Raw genomic sequence first — 25,962 nt, 5'->3', positions numbered from 1 at the left:
TCCCCTGGTCTTTCGATGATGCTACATTTCCTGTTTATGGTCCTGTAAATGCTCATGGGTAGGAGACCAAAGTGGCTTTCGATGCCGTCGCACAGTGTGGTAATGAGGCCTGCCCAGAGCTGGTCGCAGCCCGCGTACTCCCAGGCGCTGAAATGGATGAAGACGTGTTTCACGTTCCTTCTCCACTTCTGCTGCTCCGTCAGGACCGGCCGGTAGAAGATCATGAGTAACAGGAGCTTGAGTAGATCCCGGCCAGTGTTGTCACGCTGCATCTTCTGCGTCCGCTGAAATTCCTCCTGGTCTTTCTTCTTCGATTCGTTTTCCATGTTCTCTGAGATAAAAGAGGAAGATATGTTAGGTACCTGGCAGTGCCTTAAATCTCTCCTCCTGAAGGGTCTTCCAGCTTCACAATCCCTCCCTTCTGGGAAGCAATCAAGAATGGATAGCTCTTGGCAAAGCCATCCTTAGGATTGATGGGATCCTACGCCGTACTATTAAACTGGTGCCCATCTGCCCAACAGCAGCCCAGATGGATGTTGAATTTTTAGCGATGTGATTTTATAATCCTCATCCACACACTAATAAACAAACACATTTTAAACTAAGGTCCTGTCGACTCTCACAGTAAATTCAGCAAACATTTAGCAGAGGTTGGCAAATGCCTGTTAAATGGCTTCATTACCATGTCGTTGATGTTCTGCCAGTAGCTCGAGCAGACTTTGTCACTTGTAAATTAACTAGATCTTCTAGAACTTCTGCTGCTGGAGGAAGCAGAGCCACAGACCATGGATAGGAAGAGGCAGGTGGGTGGAGTGGACATGAAAACCCAGTGCTGCTCCAAATTTTCAGGTCCCCTATGCGATTGCATAATCGGCAAATGAGTACGGGTGGCTCTGGCTCTTTGGAGATAGTTGTCATCCACTAATCCCCATCCCCACAAGGTTCCTTCCCCGTCTTACGTTCCCCGGGGCAGTACTCACCCTTGATTTTGTGTAAGAGCAGGTTTTTGCAATGTCCCCATGGTGCATAAAACCCAGCAGTCACTGGCGTGGGCACAGTGTACAGGGCCTTCGCTAAAGCGAGGCAGTAGATATCCTCCTTGGTCTGGAACCCTGCAACGGGGATGAGGTAAAACACGAAGATTAGCCTCACCGAGCGCATCCGCAGTGGATGCTCAACAGTGTCTCTTCTAATATTTTTCGGTTCAAGGTACTAGGTACAAGGGGAGGGAGCAAACAAATGTCCGAAACCAGACAAGTTTATTTTAGGCTATAAATATTGGGGTGCCTGGCCTTACCCCCTTTGCATGGCCGAAGGGACAACAGAGACTTACTGACTGAATTGCTCCTCATCCTGGAGCACTTGAGTTGGTGCACGCGTAACCGCAAATCCAGGGCACTAGATCTGTGACTACACGGCTATAAACCTGGCCAAGTGCCTCTGTCACCAGACGGTGTCTGTGGTCGGTCTTTGTGCATAACAGCGAGATCTGCAGCAGGAGCAGGCTGCATTACCTGCACTGACCACTGATAACACCAGAGCTCCAAGAACAGAAGCACTGAGCCACGCTGCTGAGGCAACCACATCACAGCTCTTAACACTAGGAGCCCGTAAGTACTCCTGTAGACCCTGCTTTCGCTGGCATTAAGCCAAACAGCGTCCACAGAGCCCCCTGGCACTCCTGCGCCCTGCTGTGCAATGCAGAGGGAGAGATGGAGAAGAGAAAGGCCCACGTGTTCCTTTGCCCTGGCCCAGGCTAGCCTATGCCACTTCCCATGGTTCTGTGGGCCAGACTTGCAGGGCGGGGAAAAGAGATGTAGAGGTCATGGTGGGTAATCAGCAGAACATGAGCTCCCATTGTGGCGTTGGGGCTTAAAAAGCTATTGTAATTCTGGGATGTATAAACAGGAAACGCTTGAGCAGGAGTAAAGAGGCTGTCTCGCTTCTGTGATGGATGGGAGGCTCACTGTTCTTTTCTGAACATCCCAGTATTCAGTGACTAAAGGGTTAAACCTAGCTAGCTAGAAAGTGTTGGCAGGGAGCCAGGAGCACCAGTGAGAAGAAAGAGTTCAGATCTGCATTAAAAGGGAATCTGTCTGCTGTTTTTCTTTGTGAGTTTAATCCTGGAGCTGCGGAAGGGGATGAGGGGGGGGGGGGGATGAATTGAACTGGGCAGGGACATCATGCCTAAAAAAAATAATACCTGGGCCTAGAATTGGACTGGACCTTGGAAGTGTGGATACTTGAGTAGATAGAGAATGTTTATTTAGATGCGATCAGGTTATTTTTTTGTTTTGTTGTTTGGTTAAACTCCTCTGTGCTAAATCCATATCCCCTCCTCTCCCCACTATAACTTTAAACTGAATCCCAGGGATGCAATTGTCTGTGTTTTAATCTGTTCTTTTCTCAGTTGCGCTATAACTCCTAGCAGCCAAGTCAGCTTTACAAATGAATACCTTTTTGTTTTCTTAATATAATCACCTATTTTAAGGCTATGATCTGATTTTGTATCCCGGAAAGTAATAGGAGGTCTGTGTATACCTGCCTAAGACTAAGAGGACAGCTATCAGAAATTACAGTTTGTTTTCATTTTTCTTTTTTTCTTTCCAAGTGCTAAATAAAAGGGAATAATGACATCTCTGGATCTGCTGGCAATGCTCCTCCTAATGCAACCTAATATGCCATTAGCCTTCTTGGCTACAAGGGCACACTGTTGACTCATATCCAGCTTCTCATCCACTGTAACCCCCAGGTCCTTTTCTGCAGAACTACTACTTAGCTGGTTGGTCCCAGGCCTGTAACAATGCTTGGGATTCTTCTGTCCCAAGTGCAGGACTCCGCACTTGTCCTTGTTGAACCTCATCAGATTTCTTTTGGCTCTTGTGTAAAAGAGTTTGGGGTACCCTTCTGGAATACGTTCCCAAGTGACTTCTTCCTGCGTTCAAGAAGAAAAAGTTTTTTTCCACTTGGGTAGAGGCAGCAACCCTCCTAAGCTCAGGGAATCTGTGACCTTGGGGAGTTTTGAAGCAGAAGCCCATAGAGACACGGTATTTTAAGGTCTCTTTTGGGCCCACACCTTCTGCACTCCAAGTGCCAGAGTGGGGAACCGACTTAGCCTCTTTATTCGGCACTTGAACTTCTGCTGCTGGAGTTCTGTGCCCAGCTCTGGTGACCAGAATTCCAGATGGATGTTGATAAATTGGAGAGGGGTCATGTCAAGGCTGTTTCCCACTCTGGCACTCCAAGTGCAGAAGGTGGGGGCCCACAAGAGACTTTAAAATACCCTGCCACTGGAGGCTTGTGTTGGTGTTGCTGCCACCATCCAAATGCACAAACCCCTTTGAGAACCAGACAGGCGCATTTCAGAATTCCCTCCTGTGGGGTACCTTCCTTGTCCTTGACACTCCCTCCAGAGAGAGCTTGAAAACCTGTAATTTCTCCTAGAAGTATGGCTTGCTGTCTTAGGCACGTGCATACAGAACCTTCCGCCCTCTAGGATGCAGGAATCAGATCATGGTTTTAAAAAAGTGACGTCTATTAACAAAACAAATACACTTGGTGAAACATTACTTAGAATCATAGAACCATAGAGCTGGAAGAGACCTCAGGAGTCATCAAGTCCAGCCCCTGCCCAAGGCAGGACCTATCCCAACTAAATCAATCCATCCAGGGCTTTGTCAAGCCAAGACTTAAAAACCTCTAGGGATGCAGATTTCACCCCCTCCCTAGGGAACCCATCTCAGTGTTTCCCCACCCTCCTAGTGAAATAGTTTTTCCTAATATCCAACCTAGACCTTCCCCATTGTAACTTGAGACCATTTCTCCTTGTTCTGCCATCCGTCACTACTGTGAACAGCCTCTCTCCATCCTCTTTGGAACCTCCCTTCAGGAAGTTGAAGGCTGCTATCAAATCCCCCCTCGCTCTTCTCTTCTGCAGACTAAACAAACCCAAATCCCTCAGTCTCTCCTCATAGGTCATGCGCTCCAGCCCCCTAATCATTTTGGTCGCCCTCCGCTGGACCCTCTCCAATGCGTCCACATCCTTTCTATAGTGGGGGCCCCAGAACTGGACACAATACGCCAGATGTGGCCTCACCAGAGTCGAATGTAGGGGAATAATCACGTATCTGGATCTGCTGGCAATGCTCCTCCTAATGCACCCTAATATGCCATTAGGTTTCTTGGCTACAAGGGCACACTGTTGACTCATATCCAGCTTCTCATCCACTGTAACCCCCAGGTCCTTTTCTGCTGAACTGCTGCTTAGCCAGTCGGTCCCCAGCCTGTAACAATGCTCGGGATTCTTCCGTTCCAAGTGCAGGACTCTACACTTGTCCTTGTTGAACCTCATCGATTTCTTTTGGCCCAATCCTCTAATCTGTCTAGGTCACTCTGGACCCCATCCCTGCCCTCCAGCATATCTACTGCCCTCCAGCGTATCTACTTGGTTGCTAGGTGTTACAAAGAAACTGAAAAAAGAAAGATTAAAACACAGAAAATCGCTTCCCTGGGATTCAGTTTGAAGAGTTCCAGGATAAAGGGGGATAGTTACATGTGCTTAGCAAAAAGAAGTCCAACAAACTAAAAAAATAAAGAAAATAACCTAGTAGCGTCTGACTAAAAATTCCCTGTTCTACTCACATCTCTCTTGTTCCAAGATTTAGTCTTTCCCTAGCCAAGAAAGTCGCTGGATTCTGCTTGCCCAGGTTCCTGGCTTAATTCACATCTTCCAGGCATGATCACACAACAGGCACATCACTGCTTCCAATTCAAAACCCCAAATTCTGCTTCCATTTTCTTTCCTGGCCTCCTGTCAACTCGCTTCCTGCTTCTCTAGCATTCCTGGAGACTTTCTAGGACCTTTTGTCTATGGTTTTAACCTTTCCAGGGAAGAGAGTTAGGGTTAAGTCCCAAGACTTTCAGGCAACCGTCTGCTTTTGACACGACCTGTCTGTTTCTCTTCAGCTAACTCTTGCTTACTTTGGTTCAGGCCTCAGGCCTTACACCAGGCCCATGCTTCAGGCCCATCATTTCTAGTACAGGATGTAGCCGGGTAACAAAGCCCTGACTGTGGTATCAGGAAACCTGGGTTCTATTCCTGCCTCTCCCACAGGGTGCTCTTTGGAGAGGTTATTCCCTGTCTGTAAAATAAGACTAATGATACTAACCTTCCCTTTTTAGACCTACACACAGCAACTAGGGATTTTTATTAACTACTCAAATATCGGTGAGCCTGGCTTGCTAGATGAACCATCCGGTTCCTCTTGGAATCATGTTAAATGCTTGATCCCCATGACCAAAGTCTCAGATACCGGGAGAAGTGACACGGGGGAATAAAAGCTGCTGTCTGAGGTAAACTACCTGGCAGGAATCCCCTGGAATGGGAGCCATCGCTACCAGGAGCCCAGGAATAACAAGACTCCAAAAGTCCAGCTGCCAGGCAGTTTGACCATCTCCTTCAGGCCAGTGGCCCAGAATTCCAGGACATCTTTGGGCCTGGGTTTAAAAAGAGGCAGTACCGTGTGCTCAGCCCCTTTTTATCCATCCCCTTTCCCTCCATTGGCACGCAACCCTCAAATGGCCAAAGGTTTCCCTTTCCCTCCCTCCTTGGTTAAACAAGCTGGTTAAACAGCTCGAGGTGATGGAGTGATAAGCACCCACTGACAGAGTCGCTCGGGTTGCAGGGCCAGCGTAAGTCCGCTTTTAAAACTGCCGGCCATAGCTGCAGCTACGGGAGGGGACTCTAGCAAGGGCCTGGAACAAGGAACAGGGCTCCACTCCTGCATGGGATTCGGGCTTCCCCCAGGCAGATGCTCTGTTGCTGCTTTCCTGTCTCTCCCTTCTCCAGGTGGAAGGGGACGGTTAGCCAGTGTTCCCTGCAAGCTGAGCTCTTGGGCGGCCAGCCAGGAGACATTCAAATGCTGCCCAGTTTGCTAGCCGGTAGCATGTGTTTCTAGTGGTGGTGCATGTGGTGTACTGGGTGTAGACATAGATCTTGTTGTTATAGTAACTGCGTTAGGTCACTGGGGGTCAGCCCAGCTGGTTTGGGTTTTTTCTAGCTAGCTCCGTGCTATGCAATAAAATGGACACTTGCAACTACTCAAGCTCTCTGTATTTCCACTGATTTCTTCCCATGCTGTGAAACTCCACGTGACGTAACAGTGCACATCCGTGCATGCCTTGGGGCACATAACAAAATGTATTCCGCACAGGAGTGGGGGAAAAAGTAGAGGCATTATTGCCGCTAGCTCCTTACTGAAACTCAGTGAAAGGCAGGGGAAATGAGAGATCAAGATCCTGAGACTGACAGTCCCCAGGAACAACGGGGAGAGGCTAAAGTCCCAGTTCAGCCTGACTGGCAGAGCAGGGAGCCAGGAGGGAGCCAGGGTCGGCAGAGTGGGACTGAGCTAAGGAGAGAGCAGGGGCCCGCACTGAGCTGGGGAGCAGGGCTGGCCTCGGGGAGGGAGAAGGGGAAGCCGGGGTCAGGATCGGGGGCAGTGCGACTGGCCTCAGGGAGGAAGGGGGTCAGAGGCAGCATGACTGGCCTCGGGGAGGGAGAAGGGGAGGCCGGAGTCAGGATCGGGGGCAGTGCGACTGGCCTCAGGGAGGAAGGGGGGGTCAGGGGCAGCATGACTGGCCTCGGGGAGGGAGAAGGGGGGGCCAGGGTCAGGATCTGGCCCTTCCCCCCCAGAGCTGCTTCCCATCCCCTCTTCCTTCCAGCCAGTTCCTGACCCCCCCCCCAGCCAGTCCCTCTTCCTCCCTCCCCCCTGCCCAGGATCAAGTGTGTCCGTTTTTTGGGGGGAGGGTCTACCTCGCAACCCTACGAGTCAGACCCGGCGCAGGCACCAAGTGATGGGGACTGCCAGAACTTTGGGAACCTGAGACTGCGGGGTGGGGGTTTGTGGCCCAAAAGGGGGCTGAGAAACCTAAGACAGACAGAGTAGGGGGAGCACCAGAAGGGTGACACAGTCAGGGCGACCCTATAACTCTGTTACAGACCAGCTGGCGGCTGCTGGAAGAGGAGGGAAAAATAGGGGGTAAGGGTCAGAGAGGAAAGGGCGTGTGCTGAGGGGAGGGGGGCAGGTCAGGAGATGAAAGGGGAAGGCACCAAGGGTCAGGGTGTAGGAGAGAGACAAATGCCCGGGGGCCAAGTGGAGACAATGAGGAAAAGGGCAGGAGGGGAGGTGTCAGTGAGGGAGGGGACAGGATGATGCTAGGAGAGGAGAGGGGAAGGGCTTTGGGGGCTAGAGGGGAGAAGAGGAGGTGCTGGGAAAAGGCTTGAAAGAAGGGGTGGGCATGAGGAAGGCGGAGATGGAGCAAGGCACGTGTAAAGGCACAGGGGCATGAGGGGAACGGGGGCAGAGGGTGGTGAGGGAGTGGGCAAAGTGGGTAGGGGCAGTGAGGGAAGGGGGAGGCACCAAGAGGGTGCAAGGGTAAGGGAAGGTGCAGGTGCCAGGGGAGTCCGGGGGGTGAAGCAGAAGGGCAGACACCTGCAGGGGAGGGACCAGCAGCAGAGGAGAGAGGCAGGACAGGTGTGTAGAGGGAGGTGTTAGAAGAGGGGATGAGGAGGGGTAGCTCACATGGTCAGAGTGGGGCTACTGGAGGAGTGGGCACAGGGGGAGAGAGAAAGGCTGCTGGAGGGGGCAGGTCTCGGGAAGGCCGAGGGCAGTGAGAAGGGCAGGAGTCAGGACAGCAGAGGTGGGTGAGGGGTTGGGGGGGCAGTAGGCACCAGGGGAGCTGATGGAGGAAGGGAAGGAGACAGGGCAGCAGAGGGGAAAGGTAAGTGGTTCATAAGATATTTATGAATAACTTGGGTGCCACCATGGCACATCCAAACAAGCCACAAACTCAGTACTGGTGCACAACACAAAATGTATTGTGCTCATGGGAGGAAACTCTTAGAGGGAACACTTCCCCCAGCCTCTCCACCCCCCAAGTTAATGTCACACACATTGGGTTAATGCAATTGCAGGATCGTTGCATGAGGGGGGTTTGGTGAGGGCCAAACTAATCCCTATTGGTAAGTGGATGGTGGGAAAAGTCCTTGGGGGGGGGAGGGGGTCACATGACACCTTTTATTTCTGGTCATGTGTCCATATTGCCCTGAAAGTGTTACCTCCAGAGGCGTGGCTAATGGGGGTCAAAGAGTACATTTAAAAACATTCTTTGGGTGCACACCCTAATGAAATGTGCTGCGCACGCCAATGGGCAGAGAGCAGATCCAGTCCTGGGAGCAGGGCTGCAGCCACAGAGTTGTAGACGCCACCCAGAAAACAGATCCGCATGCTGGGAGCAGGGCTGCAGCCACAGAGTTATAGACGCCGCCCAGAGAGCAGATCCGCATGCTGGGAGCAGGCCTGCAGCTGTAACCCACCCACCTGATGTGGGTCACTATCCTATGGAGTGGCACTGAGACCACGTCCAGCAAGCAATTATTACAAGGGAGCTCTTCAGCCTACACTGAGAGGCAACTGACTTATAACTCAAGCTGTAGCAGCTCCTGCCCTAAGCTCCAACAGTCCCAGGTTCTAATCCACCTGGTGGTAGTTGCACAGCCATGGAAGCAGAGGGGCATAGGGAACCCTCTGTACAGGACCCCCCCCCCCACACACACACACCCTTGCTTCCTGGAATCAGCCACCTAGGTGAATAAAGCTGGAAACTACATGCCTATAGCTGTGCGCCTTTGCTTTCAATTGCTACAGCCATTCTAAAGTGCCCAGATCTCACAACTAAAAAGAAGACGTCCCAATGAGCTGCTATGCTGTGCTGCCTGCCTCGGACAAGTAGCTCCAAGAAGAGTGAGTGCTGTAACTCTGGAGCCTAATGATGGTGGTGTCCTCCAGCCATTTTCAGATTAGTACAGCTGCCTCCCTGTGAACCAGGTGCCAGCTGGCCATGGGGTCCCATAGACCTGGCTTGTGCAGCCTAACCTGATAACCAAGCAGCCCATCCATTACTAGCCAGCCGATTACCTTGGGCATGGGAGACCATCGCACTCGTAATTCCTGGGGCCTTCACGCACTGACAGGGTTTGACTCGATCGGCCAGCTAGGGAGAAAGAAATACACAGAAGTCAGAGGAGTCACCAAGAGATCAGAAGACCAGCACGATGCCTTATAGGCCGTTCAGCTGTGAAGAGTCACCAAGACAGGGCAGGTGATGCTAACCTGAGTTAGTCCATTAGCTGCGGCTAGGCTGGGCCACGAGAGGAGAGACAGGCAGTAAAACTGCAGCTGTCAGACCACAAGGAGGACACGGAGGTTTCGAAACCAGCTCAGAAAAAAGGGCTGGGTAAGATGCAACCCACCTAACACTGTGATCTGGCCACTTTGTGTTTAGATCCTGCTGCCCATGCCGCCGAATTCTAAGTGGTGACTCAGGCAGCAGGATCCAATTTTAAATGATTCACGGCTCATGGTTACAGCAGGGGCAGGAGCCACGAGCCCTTTAAAAAGCTGTAGCCACGCTGGACAGCTGCCAGTAGTGGCAAATATGTAAGCTCTTTTCTGTGCTTTTAATTGAAAGCCTCAGCCGCGGAGAACTCTGAGGGTGGGCTAGTCCACAACACCGCCCCTTCTGCCTCAGGCTCCGCCCCTTCTGTGGGTGGAGCCGGCCTATGACCCCATACCAAAATCCATTAAGTGGCCCCCTTCTGAAAATTATCGCCCAGCCCTGTCACAAAATCATAGAAAAGTCTGAGTGGAAGGGACCATGATAGGTCCAGTGTTTCGCAAACTTTTTTTATAATGTACCCCCTTTAAAAAAAAATGTGTAAGTACCCCCAGTACCTACAGTTTTCAGACACACACAATTTTTTTCTACCGTTGCAACACATTTGTTTAAACAACTGCATCGTAGCCGGGCGGGCGATGGCATTTTTGGGTGTAAAAGGTACAAAAAGAATAAAGCGCTGTCAAACTGAAAACTAAAATTCAGTTTTCTCCAAATTTCAGTTGTGTTGACGTGTCCCCCAGACATCTCTTGAGTACCTTTAAGGGGACTCGTACCACTGGTCGAGAAGCACTGATCTAGTCCACCCCTGCACCGAGACAGGACCAAGCATGTTTGTCTCACCTCTTGGCTCCTAGGACACGGCTTGAACTAACGCACTTGGAAAGACATTATCGTATATACGCCCAAAGTGCTTCGTCTCAGTGTATTACCATAAAATCTAACTGACCAAACTCTGACCTTTCATTTCCCTGTCACTTGGCCAGCCACAGCCTCACAAGCCTTCGGCATCGATCTCAAAGCCTTCGTCACGCTTTTACACACCTGTGCTGACACTCTTGTGAGCCAGGCACACTTGTGCGACATGTCCCAAAGCACTTGCTCCAGGGCATTACATCGCACTTGCCTGCCTTTGATGGACAGGGAAAGGGAGACCTGAAAGGCCTCTCCAAGGTCACCAGCGCGAGAGTGAGCGCAGAATTGCAGAGCAAGGGGTCTAGCACACAACTCTGTGCCTTAGTCACTAGGTGGCATTAGATTAGAACCCGGGAGTTCTTACACCCAACCCCCTGCCCCCTCCACTAGGCCATGCTGCTGGCCTCCCGCCTCTCCCCCAGGGCTTGGAGACAGACGGGAGGCTGGAGCCAGCCTGCGCAGAAGGGGCTGTAACGCTTACAGCTCGTTCATGACACTGCCCCTGCGCAGCCCCTCTCAGATCCACACTCGGAACCCACAAGAAACACCCCAAGAGCAGAGATGAAACCGCCACTCACCTGCAGCCCAGCTTCCAGGAAGGGCAAAGCAAAAGCGGCGCTCGCGGATTCCAGCCCAGCCTGGCACCTGCTTCCTGAACTTTGGCCCCTTTCCTCCAAGATAGCAGGAGGCTGCTCTGGGCCTTTTGTGCCCACGACGGGGCAGAAAAGCAAACTCAGCTGTTGGTTCCATCTTGCGGGCAGAGCCCCGGCAGACAGTGGCAGGCGGGGGTATCGACTGACCCTCCAACCCAGGATATTCCCCCCACACCTGGATTCGCTTCCTAGTCATCCCCATCTCCCTGCACGATCCTTGTTTCTCATCCCGCCGGTCCGAGAAATTGTCAGAGCAGGTTGATCCCGACCTTGCCAAGGGCTTAGGTTACATCACAAGGCTTTGCCGCCACAGCTGGCTTGGCTTGGGTGTGTGGCAAAAGCCCCCCCCCCCCCCCCCCCGCTGGCACAGCTATTCTGGCAAAGCCGCCAGGGCAAATGGCAACTCTGCCGAAAAGCATCTGCTGGCTTTAAGCTCCCTGCGAGCTGTTCTCATCGCTCAGCCATCACCACCACTGCCCTGCCTCTGTCCTGCTCCTCATCCCCGCCCCCACTCCTATCCCCTGCTCTCCTCCATCTCCTCCCCCTTCCCTTCTCCTGCCCCTCCCCATTTCCACCTGCCCTGCCCATCCCCGTCCTCTCCCTCCCCCCGTCTGTCCCCCTCTTATGTGAGGGCTTTGCTGGAAACGCCCCCCCCCCCAAGCCAGGGAGATCTCCCCTCTGGGAACAATTCAGCCCCCCCATCTCGCTCCCTCCACTCCACAGTATTTCCTCCATTCCCCACAGTTGAAAATTGAGCTCCCCCATCCCCTCAGGTGACAGTCGGGCTCCCCCATACGCAGCTGCCTAGGTAGGCACCTCCGCAGCCAGAGCCTGCCCCTGGCGCCCACGTCCCCTCCCCGACTGCCTGTCCCAGGCGACCACCTGAACCTGCGTCCCCCATTCCCTCAGATCACAGCTCCCTCCCTGACCCTGCACCCCCCGACACCCCTCCCCCAGGCCAGACTCCTCTCTGGCACCCGCACCCCCTCCCCCAAACCCTCTGCTCCCCCTTCACCCAGGTCACAGCTCCCTCCCTGACCCTGCACCCCCCCGACACCCCTCCCCCAGGCCAGACTCCTCTCTGGCACCCGTACCCCCTCCCCCAAACCTTCTGCTCCCCCTTCACCCAGGTCACAGCTCCCTCCCTGACCCTGCACCCCTCTAGAGCCCCTCCCCCAGGCCAGAGTCCTCTCCTGCGCCCATACCCCCTCCTGGACCCTGCACCCCTATCCACCGCCCCAGATCATACCCCCCCCCCCTGCACCCAGGCTCCACCCCTAAGCTCCCTTCTGCACCCAACCACCCCGTCCCAGACCCCAAAGCCCTCGGTAGAAATGTGGCCCTTGAACAGTTGCCAAAATGGCCCCCCCATTACAAATTATTGACCAAGCCTGATCCAAATGTTTTTTGAAACATTGTTTAATGAGAATGTAAATACAATTCAATACAATTGGGAGGGTTGGGGGGAGGGGGACGCAGCTGCTGGCTCCTCAGCTCTTGCTGCTCTCACTGGGTGTCTTCCTGCTGCAAGGGAAGCAGAATCCGTCACATTCATCCCTGGGGACTCAGGGGAACTGGCCCCCCCAGCATTTCCACCCTCCTCCCCCCTGCTCTCTGGTCACCCCCCATCAGGCCCGCAGGGTGAGCTCCTGACCCCCCCCCCCAGAGCTCCTGACACCTCGGCCCCCTCCCGCCTCCTAGGACAGTTTCTGTGTTCAGAGCCTCCCCCACCCCCAGGGACGCTCGCAGGGGCAGGAGGGATTCTGCCAGCAGGGACGTGGGGTGGGGGCAGCCTGAGGAAAGGGGCGGGGGACTCCCTGAGGGGATGGGAAGGAGACCCTGGCCCTGCCCCACTCTCCTGATCTGCTCCGGCTGCTCACCATGTATTCCAGGAGCTGATGGGCCTGCCCATGCAGGGCGTGGGCCAGGACCAGCCCGGCCTGGCTGGGGCGCCGCAGGAGGGAGCGGGCAGCGAGCAGAGCCTTGTCCAAAAAGCAATTCTCCTGCTCTGCTGTGAAGAGCTGCCCAAAGACCTGGAATCAAGAGCACAGGAGGTTTCAGCTGACGGCCCAGAGCCCGGCCCCAACTCCTGGGGCTAAAACAGCTTCCTCCTCCCCCAAACTCCCTTCCAGACCCTGCACCCAGACGCTCTCCTCACCCGGCACCCCAACCCCTGCCCCAGGTCACAGCTTCCTCCTGCCCCCAAGACCCTCCTACCCCCACGAGGGCCCCAGCCAGCCCCACCCCCGAGCCCTGCCCTGCCCTGGCAGCGCGTCCTTACCTCTCCCACCCTCACGCTGTTGCTGTGAGCCAGGACCCATCTTTCTTTGTAGTAGTGTCTGCACCACAGGTCCTCTGCCTGGTGGATGTTGAGGCCTGCAAGAGACACAACAGGGTCATTCTGCTGGCAGGTCTGAGCCCTTCCCCTCCCACGGGTCCCTGCAGGCATCCCTGGGCAAATGGAGGGGCACAGGGGGCAGAAGGGGAACACAGAGGGACGCATCCCCCCTTGGGCCAGTCTGGGGGAAAAGGGCTGGGTCCCCTCCCCCCGCCGCCGGCACCCTCAGGGTGTCCCTGGGGCCCAGGTCCCGGCTGGGTTCCTTACCCCTGTGGTGCAGGAGGAGTTGATACAGGCTGTGCACCCCCTCCCGGGCCAGCCGGCTGACGTCTTCGGATGGGTCCGAAATAAAAAGGCCCAGCTGGGCCACGTGGTGACCCATCCTCGGCCAGTCGGCGGAGTTCTGAGGGGAGAGAAGAGGGGGGGTCCCTCAGCATCCTGGGGCTGCACGTCCCATGCAAACGGCCGCCGAGGCGGGTCTGAGCTCGGGGGACGGACAGAGACACCTCCCGGGGCGGGGCGGGGCCGGCCTTGCGAGGAGACAACCCTGAGCAATGGCCCCGACTGAAGGGTCACTCCGGGGGTGGAACAAGGGGATCCACTGACGGCCACTCCCCAGTCTGGGGTCCAGTCCCTCAAGAGCCCCCCTGAAGGGCCCAGGGTCGCCCCTCCCCGGGGAAAGGGGAACGCGGCCCATTCCCGGCCCATTCCCGGCCCTGCCTCTGCCTCCCGGGGACGCTCCCAGCCCCGCGCCCTGCAGCCCCAGACCCCCCGGCTCCGAGGTCACTTACGTCAAACCCCGGGAGGGTGGTGGCGACTCCCAGCAGGGCCGTGGTGCTGCCAAGGGCCCTGGCTCGCTCCTGGGGCAGGCGGGACTCCAGCCACGGGCTCAGGTGCTGGGGGGGAAAGAGGCAGGTCAGGACCCGTAGGGAGGTGCCGGTTCTGGGCAGAGCCTGGGGCTCCTCTTGGACTGTGCCCCCCCCAGCCACTGACACTGCTCCTCTCTCGGCCCCCCCCCGAGGAAGCAGGGACAATGGCCCCGTCCCCCCCACGGGGCTCACCTCCATTATGAGCTGCAGCCGGGCGGTGTCTGGGGACTCGGCGAGGAGGCTCGCCAGTAGGGCCTGGAGGTCGTAGGGAAGGGCCCGGATGAACTGCTGCAAGACAAGGGGGAGCCCTGGGTCAGAGGGGGGTTGGGGTTGGGGAATCCAGGCCACCCGCTGGCTCCGGGGTACAGCCTTGAGCAGGGTCTGAGCCGCCTCGCAGAGCAGGGAGGAGCCCAGGCTGGGCATGGAAGGGACGGGCCCCCCGGGAGAGCAACGGGAACCCTGGAGGGAAGGATCCAAACCTGCAGCTTCTTCCCTCCCTCTGCCCCCCCCTCCTCTCTGGAGCTCCAGCCCAGCCCGGGAGCAGGGCCCGGAGGGACGTACCTGAGTGTGGATGGGCTCCTGCTGCCAGTCCCCAGACACTGTCTGTCCCACGGCCGCCGTCAGCAGGGGGCTCAGGAGCTGGGCCCGCAGGGGAGGCTGCAAGGTGCTGGCAGGAGAGAGGGGCAGAGACTGTTAATTCAGCAGCAGGAGACAGAGACTTTCCCACTCCCTGGCCAGGGGATCTGCTCTGGGGGGAGTCGGCGGGGGGGGGGGGGGGGGGGTCGGTACCTGAGGCTGCAGGCGGCGTTGAGGCAGTCGGCCAAGACCAGCGGGGGGGGCGAGTCCTCCATGACCTCCTGGGAGACCCAAGGAGACAAAGGGGCGTGTGAGGCTGGGCCCCCAAGAGACGCTCACGCGGCCAGCGCCCCCACCCAGCAGGATCCAACCCCACTGCCTCCCGCTGCCCTGTAGCCCCCCTGCCCGACACAGGGCCCCTCCCAGCACCCCCCTCCCAAACCGGGACCAGCTCAATCCTTGTCCCCAGGCCGTCTCCTGCCCCTCACTGCCCTGGTGACCAGCCTCTGAACCTCCTCATCCCTGCTCCCCAGGCGCATCCCCAGCAGCCCGCTCGGCTCCCTTCCAGCCCCCCATGGCCCGGGGAGACCCCTCCCTGTCCCGAATCCCCCTTCCTGTCCGGCACCCCAGACCTGCCCCATTTCTGTGTCCCTCCCTCCTCCAGCATCCCCACCCACCCTCCCCATGTCCACCTCCAGCCCTCCTGGCTCCACCCATCCCGTTTCCAGCACCCCCACCCGCCGCCATGGCCCAGGCAGACCCCTGTCCACCCCACGTATCCCCTTCCCTCCTCCCGGCTGCCGCGACTCGCTTACAACGATCCTGGCCATCATGGTGTCCTTGCAGCAGCGTGGCGCCAGGGTGTCCTCGCCCCTTTGGAGGGCGGCGAGGCAGGCGAGGGGGATGGCCAAGAGGAACCGCTGCAGAGCGGCTGGGCTCTGCACCCCAGAGAGAGTCTGTGAGCCTGGGGCCTGCCTGCCCCCCACGGACAGCTGCAGGGCTCAGGTCTCCCAGGAGTGGAGGTGGGAGCTGCCGGTTGTCCAAGCACCCACACTCCCCCCCCAACTGCTGCCTCAGGCTTGTGGGGGCCCAGCTGGTGCATGACAAGAGCCCCTAGCTTGGGGGGTCCAGGTCATGCAGGAGAAGGGGCCCCAGGGGGATCCCCAGGGACAAGCCCCTCCCGGAGGGGGGGGGGACGTGCTGGGAAGGGGCCGGACAATCTCCGGTCCCCCCCGTGTGGAGAAGGTTCCTACCGTGTCCCGGGTGTGGAGCTGCTCTTCGATGTCATAGATGGCCCCTTCCTCCACCCGGGAGTCCACCCGCTCCTGGCAGAGCTCCGCCGAGGCACAGGGGGGCTCTGTGCGGGAGGGAAGGGACCAGGGTGACTCCAGCGGCCAGCAGGGGTCACGCGCCCCCATGTCAGGGACCCAGGGCAGGTTGGGCCCCACACGCCCCTCGCAGGGACACATCCCCCTTCCACCCTCACATCTGCCAACGCCCTCAGCAGAGCCCCCACCAGGAACAAGAGAGCCAAGCAGCCCCCCCCCATCCATTGCCCTGGCTGCGGGGCAGACACTGGGGCTGCCCCTCCCCGCCCCCCCCCCCCCCCCGGGTACTGGGTGAGCCCCTGGGCCCAGCGTGTTCACGGCCCCTCACCTGGGTCTGAGCGGCTGCAGGAGGTGGCCCGGCTGCAGCTGGAGGCCCAGGCGCTGCTGCTGACGGACCTGGACCCACAGCTGCAGGGGCTGGTGCGGGGAGCGACGGGCTGGGGGCTCCCGGAGACTGGCAGGTCCCCGGGGGCCGGGCAGGGCGATGCCCCCTGGTGGTAATGGGGGCTGGGCTCCTGGGGCAGGTGTTTCTCTCCACAGAGGAGGCCCCGGAGCCACCCTACCCGGCTCCCCCGCTGGGCTGGGTCCCGCCTGCCCAGCCGCCTCTGGAGCCAGGTCCGGGGGGGCCTGGCCGGTGGGCGAGTCGCCCCGAGCTGGTGGGATCCAGCTTCCCCGCCCGCGGGGACGGAGAAGCTGCTCCCCACCGGCCCTGGGGCCATCTTCAGGGCTTTCTTGAACCACAGCCGAAAACGTTTGGCCATGCTGGAAATGAGGGGAGCAAAGGGGAGCTTGGGGCGCAGCCTGATGAACGAAATCCAGGGGTTCCAGCTCCCCAGAGCGACTGCCCCCAGCCCCCAAATGGCCCCTTGCTTATCGGTTCGGTCTTGCACAGGCACTGCAAGGACCTGAGGGTATGTCTACACTACCCCGCTAGTTCGAACTAGGAGGGTAATGTAGGCATACCGCACTTGCAAATGAAGCCCGGGATTTGAATTTCCCGGGCTTCATTTGCATAAGCGGGGAGCCGCCATTTTTAAAACCCCGCTCGTTCGAACCCCGTGCAGCGCGGCTACACGGGGCACGAACTAGGTAGTTCGAACTAGGCTTCCTAGTTCAAACTACCGTTACTCCTCATTCCACGAGTCTCCTGCCCATCAACAGCCCCTTCTTGGCCAATCAGGGGAGAATCTAAGGTGTGGGGGGTGGAGCGTTCTCCCCAAAGACACCGGCATAGACTTGTTCCAGCCCCACCTCCCCAGTCCCCACAATGGGGGCTGCATCCCCCACCCCACGGCTCCTGCAAACCACCCCCCGTCCTTCAGCTAGTCTGTTGGGTCCCAAGCTGGGGGAGGCAGCAAGGGAAGGTCACAGAGGAGGCAAGAACAGAGCAGAAATGTGGGGGGATGGAGGAAAAGGGAAACCAACCAGGAGAAAGCCCCAGTGGCGCTAAGGACGCAGCCCAGGTGAGGAATCACCTTCTGGCCCTTGACCGAGGGCTGGGCCTGCCTGGAACCCAGCCGGCCCCGGGCGGGATCCAACCCCTGGGGGCTCTTACCTTCGTCACAAAGGTGTCGGAATGTGGAACTCACAGAACGCGAACGAACCGTGAGGAGGAGACGCACCAGAGCTAAAGCAACCGGGGGTCTCCAAAGTTCCCTGGGCCCGCCCCCCGCTTTTATCAGCCTGAGATGTGGGTCCCTCTGTGAGGTCATCACCTCCCCACCTGCCCTTTGCCTTATATGCTGAGGGCTGCCCAAAGCCCCTGTGAGGTCACCGCCCCCCCCCTCACCCTGCCAGGCAAATGTCCTGCCTCTGGCCACCCCCCTGGGAAGTTTGAGCCATTACTAGGGGTCCCTCCCCCTCCCTCATAGGCTGCTCCCTGCCCTACACTGCAGGCTTCTTGCACGAGAGCTGTTTCACGCCGGAGTTCTTGCGCAAAAGGTCTCGTGTAAGAGTGACTCCACCCTGCCATGGGCTTTTGCACAAGAGCGTCCATGGCAGTGTGAACGCTCTCTTGTGCAAGAAAGCTCTGATGGTCATTTTAGCCATAAAAGTGTCTTGCTCAAGAAGCCCCTGGTGCCCGTCCACGCTGCCTTCTTGCACAACAGCTCTTGCACAAAGGGGGCTTAGTCATCGTCGGGAGAGGAATAACTCCTGTGCAAGGAGCCCTGTTCTCTGATGCTTTACTGCAAATTTACTTCTGCAAGAACACACGTAGAGTGTAGACGCGCCACAAGTTTTTTCGCAAGAACACACAAAAACAAGCCATGTGGATGTTTTCTTTTTAGGCAAAAGCCCCTTTTTGCACAAGATCGGTCGGCCTTTTTGCAGAAATAGGGATCTTGTGGGAAAAGGGGGTTTTTTGCACAAAAAGTAAACATCCACACGGCTTGGTTTTGCGCACAAACCCCGAGCACAAAAACGGATCGGCAGAAAATATGCAAATGACATTGCGTGTCATAGAGTCCCTCGTTAGCATATTTGTTGCCAAAAAAACTCGTTGTGTAGACGTAGCCTAGGAGAGAAGCGATCTCAGACACAAAGCCCTTCAGTAAGAGGGCATAGCCCTGGGGCATGGTAGGAGACGTACGGCAGACATGGGAGGTCACTCTCCCGGCCATCCTTAAGCCCTGTTCAGAGTCCACTCAATGTGGACTTGCTAGTTCGAATTAGCAAAACTAGTTTTTAGTTCTAGACGCGTTAGTTCGAATTAGCTTAGTTCGAACTAGCGCTGTAGTGTAGACATACCCGAAGAGAGGAGCCAGCAGGGGTAGAATGAATTGTGTACCAGGTCCTGGAAACAAGAGCATCTCCTCCAGATCACCCATCCACACCTGAACTGTTTAAAAGCTTGGCTGCCAATAAAGACACCTTAGCTCAGCAAATGCCAAGCCAGGCACCTGTGTTTGGACACGAGGGGGCCCTGTGAGGAAAGGCTGCAGGGCAGAGCTGTGCACAGAGTTGTTAGGGTCTGATGCAGGAAAGCCTTAGTGACCTGCGTGTTGATAGTCCATCCACCTGGCTGAGTCGTAGTTTGTGACCATCTATGGGGCAGAGACTCTCCCCTTCATTGCTGATCTGTGCAACTCTGGATACAGGGGGTCCTGATTCCAGACTGGGGCTCCCGGGCACGACAGTAACGTACCTAATAAATATTGTACAGCACCTAGCACAGTGGGGCTCTCACCCCTGATTGGGGCTCCAGGGTGCTACTGCAACACAAATTACTAATCACAAGGACAATCTCTTTCATCGTCTCTTTGATCTGTGCATCCACCCAGCCTCCCCAAACCAAAGATCATTTCACTGGGTCTATCTCATCTCTCTCCCCCCATCCCAGGCACGCTGGGGACAGGGGATCTCAGGGGTGTCTCTGCCATGTCTGACTGTACATTTGCTAACACGGCTCGGCCTCACTCTCATACCCACCTTTCTTCCTCAGCAAACAAAGCGCCACAGCCAGCACCAGGACAGCAGGGACTGCAATTCCCAACAGGAGCTTTAGATCCAGCCCTGGGAAAGAACCTCGCTGTGAATGGCCCCTCCAAGCAGCCACCAGCCAGTTCCCACCGGCTGGACCTGGCTGAGTCCTGTGGTAAGTGACCCCTGACGTTTCCATGAGTATACCTGGAAGCTCACCTCACGGTTACCTGCAGGTCAACATTATCTGCTGTTCTTTGGGAGTAAAAGTTCACTGAAGATTTTCAACCAATTTTTCTTCCCAAAGTTTGTTTTTATCCAAACATCGATTACAGGAAAACAAAATTTTCCCCCAAGCAATTCATGTGCTAGGACCTTCTTAGTCTTTCCTACAATAATTTGGATACGGAAGACACCGTTTTGCTTGGTTTAGAACCAACAGGCTTGTTCCATTTTAGATTTCCAAATGCAGAAACAGAAGACAAACGTCGCTTGGAAAGGAAACAAAGCCAAACCCTCTGTGTATCCAGCTGACATTTTAGGTCATGTTCTGAACAAGGAAACTGCTAAGTCAAAGTAAGACCAAAGGAAAACGTTTGTTCAGTTTCATGATTTTTTTCCCCCATCAAAACAGTGACATTATCCATGGCACGTTTTGTTCATAATTTTTTCTAGAAATAAATCTGGTTCTACCATCCCGCCAGGGCAAGTTCCTCAAGCAGGAAACATTCCTGTGGGAACTGCCCTGCTTCCAGGAAGCATCACAATTCAGCGCAGCACAAATAACTTTCCACAGGTGCTTAAAATGAAGCACATACCTAGGGCTATGTCTAGACTGCAGGCTTCTTTCGAAAGAGGCTCTTTCGAAAGCATCTTTCGAAAGAGCCTCTTTCGAAAGATCGCGTCTAGACTGCAGGCGGATCTTTCGAAAGAGCAATCCGCTTTTTCGAAAGAGAGCACCCAGCGAGTCTGGATGCTCTCTTTCAAGGAAGCCCTATTTACATTGAAGAACGCCATCTTTCGAAAGAGGAACTTTTGAAAGAAGGCGTTCTTCCTCGTGAAATGAGGTTTACCGCCATCGAAAGAAAAGCCGCGTTCTTTCGAAATAATTTCGAAAGAACGCGGCTTGAGTCTGGACGCAGGGGAAGTTTTTTCGGGAAAAGGCTACTTTTCCCGAAAAAACCCTTAAGTCTGGACACAGCCTAAGTGCTGTCCTGGATAGGGCTGGACTTGAGCTCATACTTGAGAGCTTCCTGGGCATCCAGCAGACACATGTGTGGGGCTGATCTACCTGAAAGCCACCTACTGGGTGTGGGTCCCTATCCCATATAGTGGCACTTAGACACTTACAGAGATACCATGAGTCTGCTCCACAACTGACTTTTAGCTCAAGCTGTAGAGCTGGGGTGGGGAACCTCAGACCCGGGGGCCGCATCCAGCTACTGGTTTGATTGAATCTGGCCCCAAGGCTCAGGCTCCACACTGACCCACCCCACAGCCCCTACTAGGAGCACACAAAATCTACTAGGCTGCTCCTCCCCCTAGACTCTGGAGTATGAAGAGTAAATGGGCAGTGTCTGTCTCCTCATTTGGGGGCCAGGAACTTTTGTCTGGGTGTCTGGCTGGTGAGTCTTGCCCACATGCTCCGGGTTCAGCTGATCGCCATATTTGGGGTCAGGAAGGAATTTTCCTCCAGGGTAGATTGGCAGAGGCCCTGGAGGTTTTTTGCCCTCCTCTGTAGCATGGGGCATGGATCACTTGCTGGAGGATTCTCTTCATTTTGGGGTCTTTGAACCATCGTTTCAAGGACTTCAATATCTGAGATATAGGTGAGAGGATTATTCTAGCAGTGGGTGGGTGAGAGTCTGTGGCCTGCACTGTGCAGGGGTCAGACTAGATGATCAAAATGGTCCCTTCTGATCTTAAATTCTATGAATCTATGAGGAATGTTTTTTTTTTTTTTTTGCTTGCCACTTGTGTGTGGCCCCCAACTGATTTTCCTGCGGGTCAGTGGCTGCAACCCAAAAAAGGTTCCCCCGCCCTGCTGTAGAGTCTCATGCACTAAGCTCCAGCGCTCTCAGGTTTGGTTCCACCTGTCGGCGCTACATACCCAGCGGAGCAGTTTTCTGTGGAAAACGCTGTTTCTTCAAAATAAAAACTTTTCAACGAGGTCACTTCAGTGTTGCTAAATTTCTGTTCCATGGAAAAATCTGAATGTTTGACTATTTCCCCTGATTCAGGATGAAAATACAATCGAGGAAGGTCAGAATTTGTTTGCTGATGTGGACACTTTGCAGGGAGTTGGGGCAAACAGCCAGGTTTGGGCTCTGATCAGTTCAGTTCCTGGGGCTCGGTTGCTCCCTGGGAACCAGACACTGGTGCTGGGCTGAGGTTCCTGGCAGAGGGGTTTGCCCACATGCCGGGTGTGACACTCTGGGCCAGGCATGGAGCACAGAGCATAACTAGCTAATGACACGGAGACAGAACCTGGGAGCCCAGGTGGGATGATGCGTCTGGTGCCTCCTGCCAGAGCAACCCCCCACCCAGTGAATGCAGAGAGGGGCAATAACTCACTGGCTGCTGGGTTAGCAGAGGGGGCAGGGAACTCCAGAGGAAACTTGCCCATCCCATGAATTTAGATTCCCCCTCTAGAAGAGCCATTTTCCTTCCCTGTGAAGATGTTGCCTGGCTCAGCCATGCTGGATAAAGTCTAGGAAAGGGGCAGGGAGAATGTTCTGTGTTGGAAGATCCCGTCACCCTGTTACATGTGGCGTATTTCCTACATCCATCGTCATGGTGATCACACTAAGACTCGGGCTGCCCAGGCCAGGACCTACTTTGCCCTAAATAAAGACCCCACAACACAGAAACACTTCAGAAGCATTTACCTGGGGGGAATGAACCAACGTCACTGCCTCTGCTGGAGCCATCACCTGGGCAATAAACACACAAGAGCCATTGTCATGGCAATTACACTCAGACTGGGGGGTTATCAGCTGAGGACCCACCTTTCCCTACATAAGGACCCAGAAGGAAAAATGCTCCAGAAGCATTTACCAGAGGTGGGAGGGGGAGAGAAGATCTCCCAGCATCCCCACCGCTGGGTCCATCCCCTCTAGGCAATAAACACAGCAGAGATCAGAGCAGGCCCAGTCCAGGCCTCTACGCTGCTCTAGCACAGCTAGCCACTGGCAGCCACTGGCTGGGGGTAGGGCTGCTGGGCTCAGGGTGAGTCACAAATTGGATCTGAGTCAGCAATGGGAGTGTGTGTAAGACAGGGGAGGTGTCAGCTGACAGCCCAGTGCAGCATCAGAAGCAGCCCATGGTGTGGGGGCCGCTCCAAGCCAGCCATGGAGAGAAAGGGGAGGGAGGTGCTGCAGCCCGGCCTTCTTTAACTGGTTAAACTTAATGTTTCGGCAGGTAACTAATTAAACAGGATTTTACATCCTTAGCAGGTTTAGTCTTGAGAGAAGAAGCCGGGGAACATGGTAACAGTCTCTAAATCTGCTCAGGGCTGTTACACAGGGGCCTGGATCAGTGGTTCTAAGGGCCCACGGAGGGCAGGGCTAGAGGCGATGGGGCTAATCTGCAGCAAGGGAGGGTTCGGTTCAGTAGCAGGGAGGAGAAGCTCTGGAACCGGGCTCCAGGGCAGGGTCTGGAGTCCCTGTTGTCAGAGCTTAGTAACAGGCTGCACAAGCCCCGTGTCAGGGCTGGTCTAGGTTCACTCTGTCCTGCAGGCCTTGGCGGCATCTCAAGGTCCCTTCCAGCCTGACGTTTCTATGATGATCCCGTCACCCTGGTGCCAGGGCTGGGCCAGCCAAGCTGAGCTGTGTGAAACATGGGACGGGGTGAAACACACAGCAGGGGTGAGGGTGAAATACGGGACAGGGTGAAACACACAGGAAGGGGTGAGGGTGAAACACGGGATGGGGTGAAACACACAGGAAGGGGGGGGGGGGTTGCCTGGGACACACTTTGCACAAAGACGTTTTATGAGATATTTTGTTTCAGATTTTGGAAATTGATGAATGTCAGTTTGGATGGGGAGGGGGGTGTCATTTAATTGCTGTTCTCACACTGTCATTAACCCCATTCCCAGGATGCTGAGTTTCTGCTGGGCAGGGCTACAATAGGATATGTCACCCACAGACACGCACGGACGCACAGCTCACACCTTACCAATTACACTGATGTGTTGTGTGTGGCTGAGCTGGGATCTCGTCACCTGATTGTCGCTGTCCTTGATCTCATACCCGCAGGAGAAATTCCCAGAACTGCCCCCGGACACCACATGCTCATAGTCGTAGGTGGCCTTCTCCTTTGAGCCCGTCTGGACTGAAACCTCCTCCCCGTCCTTGCAGAAGACGATGCGGGTGGCCAGGTGCCAGGAGGACATGAAGCACCTGACCTGCACGGAGTCCCCTGGCCGGGCCAATGTCTGGTTCAGGTAGAGGGTGGGGGCAGGGAGAGCACCTGGGGAGGGGAAGGGGGCAGAGCTGTCAGTGGGGTGTTGCTGGTGCCTGGTGCTGTTAGTGGGGCAGGAGGTAAGTAGAAGAGGGTCTGGGCCGTGTCTCAGATGGAGGCTCTGACCCGACCGGAGGCTTTATCCCAGGGGCTAATGGGCTGTGTACAGGCCTCAGGGCTTGGTCGGGCTGGGTGCCAATGCCTGGTGCTGTGCACTGTGCTAGAGCAGGCCCTGCTGAGGTCACTGACGGATGCAGCTGGGGCAGGACGGTTGGGAGTGAGGCCAAGGGCTGGGAGCTGGTGCTGTGGGAAGGTAAATCCTTGGGTCAGAGCTGGGAGGCAGCAGGGCAGGGAGAGGTCAGTTGGGAGGCATCTGCACCCTGCTCAGGCCCTCACCCAGGCCTGCCCCTCTTCCCAACCCATTGCTGTTGGCACCGCATTCAGCAGCGAGCAGCCAAAGGGGTGGTGGCTGGAGTGCCCGGTGGGGGAGAGGTAAAGGCCCTGGGTGCATTGAGGACAGACAGACTGGACTCACCGGGAGCTGAGCAGATCTCCTGGCTGCTGCGGCTCAGTGCTGGGAAAAGAAAGGGGACGTGGGGTCAGTGCCAGTCTGGAATCTCCCCTGCGGTGAGATACCAGGGACAGCTTCTGGGGCCTCTGTTCCCCACACTGATTACAGGCTCCATTTTATGCCCTGCCTGTCCCACCAGGAGCACCCCTGCCTGTTCCATGAGGCTGTGCCAGGCACCGTGCAGAGCCCTGACCCCCAGGTTCCCTCCTGAAAAGAGCTGAAGTGACTTGGGCCCAGCCCTATAATGAGTCTGACCCCAAGACCCAGAACCCCTGAATTCTGGGTGAACTCATAACTGGAGCCCAGCCTCGAACCCATCTCAGTGTCTCTGGCCTGTCAGTAACAGGGAACTCTGGAGCCAGATGCTGATAACCCCCTGTGGTGAATAGGAGGAGTTCTGGCCAGCATTTGGTGACTAAAGGGTGAAAGTCAGATAGCTATGGGGGTGTTGGCAGGGAGCCAGAAGAGCCAACAACAGAGGGTGTTGAAATTTGAATTGAATAGATCTACCTGCCTGCTGATCTCTTTGTGTGAGTTTAAGGCTGCGTCCACACTACACCCTAAACTAGAAATAAGAAATGCATTTCTTATTTCAATGTTATTTTGAAATAGCTTATTTTGAAATTTGGCGCACCTACATGGTGCCAAATTTTTTTAAATGAAGTGCTATTTTGAGCCATCCCTGATCCCTCGTGCAATGAGGTTTACCAAGATGGCAAAATAGCGCGCCCGTTATTTAAAAAAATATTTTGAAATGACTGGCAGCTTGTGTAGACACAGGGTAGCTGTTTTGGGCTCTCTCCAGTATCCCAAAATAGCCTTGCAGTGTAGACATACCCTAAGGTAGGAGCTGGGGGAAGCAAGATGAATTGAACCTACAAAGAGTACTGGGCATGGAAATGGACTGGGCTTCAAAGTATGGATCACCACAGATCATGAGTAGATTGAAAAATGTATATTCAGTTGCGATTAGGTTATTTTTCTTTGTTTTGTTGTTTGGTTAAACTCTGTGCTAAGCCCATGTGCCTCCCTCCTCCCCCTCCCCCTGACACACACACACACACACACACACACACACACACACACACACGCTATATCTAAGCTGCACCCAGAGATATTATTATTCTCTATGTTATATTTTGTTTTTCTCAGTTGCTCTGTAACATCTAGCAATCAAGTAGTCTTTATTAGTATATCTGGGTATGTCTACACTACAACGCTAGTTCGAACTAACTTAGTTCGAATTAGTTAATTCGAACTAAGCTAATTCGAACTAACGCGTCTAGAACTAAAAACTAGTTCGAATTAGCGTTTTGCTAATTCGAACTAGCAAGTCCACATTGAGTGGACTCTGAACAGGGCTTAAGGATGGCCGGAAGCAGTGCCGGCAGGGCATCAGAAGAGGACTTAGAGCGTAGAGATGCTGTCTCAGGCTAGCCGAGGGCTGCGCTTAAAGGGTCCCGACCCCCACCCCGGACAGACAGTTCTAAGGGGTGCCCTGCTTGAAAACCAGTCCTGGCTTGAATTGCCCGGAGTACCCACACTGGGCACATCACACCACTCGGCCATCAGCCCGGCTGCACTTGCCGCAGGC

General features: G+C 55.4%; 1 protein-coding gene across 1 annotated transcript; it reads right to left on the bottom strand.

The window, feature by feature from the left end:
- Window positions 1–4,853: 4,853 nt before the first annotated feature.
- Window positions 4,854–23,729, bottom strand: LOC142823345 (maestro heat-like repeat-containing protein family member 7). Its single transcript, XM_075914281.1, has 8 exons — window positions 23,513–23,729; window positions 15,839–15,942; window positions 15,401–15,523; window positions 14,799–14,866; window positions 14,571–14,676; window positions 14,202–14,297; window positions 13,932–14,036; window positions 4,854–4,880 (listed from the first exon to the last, which is right to left on the bottom strand). Exons 1-8 carry the CDS (start codon window positions 23,727–23,729, stop codon window positions 4,854–4,856), a joined length of 846 nt encoding a protein of 281 aa, XP_075770396.1.
- Window positions 23,730–25,962: the final 2,233 nt, after the last annotated feature.

Source organism: Pelodiscus sinensis, chromosome 33, assembly GCF_049634645.1.
Source record: "Pelodiscus sinensis isolate JC-2024 chromosome 33, ASM4963464v1, whole genome shotgun sequence".
Taxonomy (NCBI): Eukaryota; Metazoa; Chordata; order Testudines; family Trionychidae; genus Pelodiscus; species Pelodiscus sinensis.
This window is presented reverse-complemented; position numbering and strand designations above follow the sequence as displayed.

What these genes read in the sequence shown, in the direction of transcription:
- LOC142823345 (XM_075914281.1), bottom strand. Translation starts at nt 23,729, where the DNA reads ATGTCCTCCTGGCACCTGGCCACCCGCATCGTCTTCTGCAAGGACGGG. An exon ending in AACGCCGCCTGCAGCCTCAG is followed by an intron (nt 14,677 to 14,798) that starts GTACCGACCCCC and finishes CTCTCCTGCCAG; the next exon opens with CACCTTGCAGCCTCCCCTGC. An exon ending in GGCTGCAGCTCATAATGGAG is followed by an intron (nt 14,037 to 14,201) that starts GTGAGCCCCGTG and finishes TTTCCCCCCCAG; the next exon opens with CACCTGAGCCCGTGGCTGGA.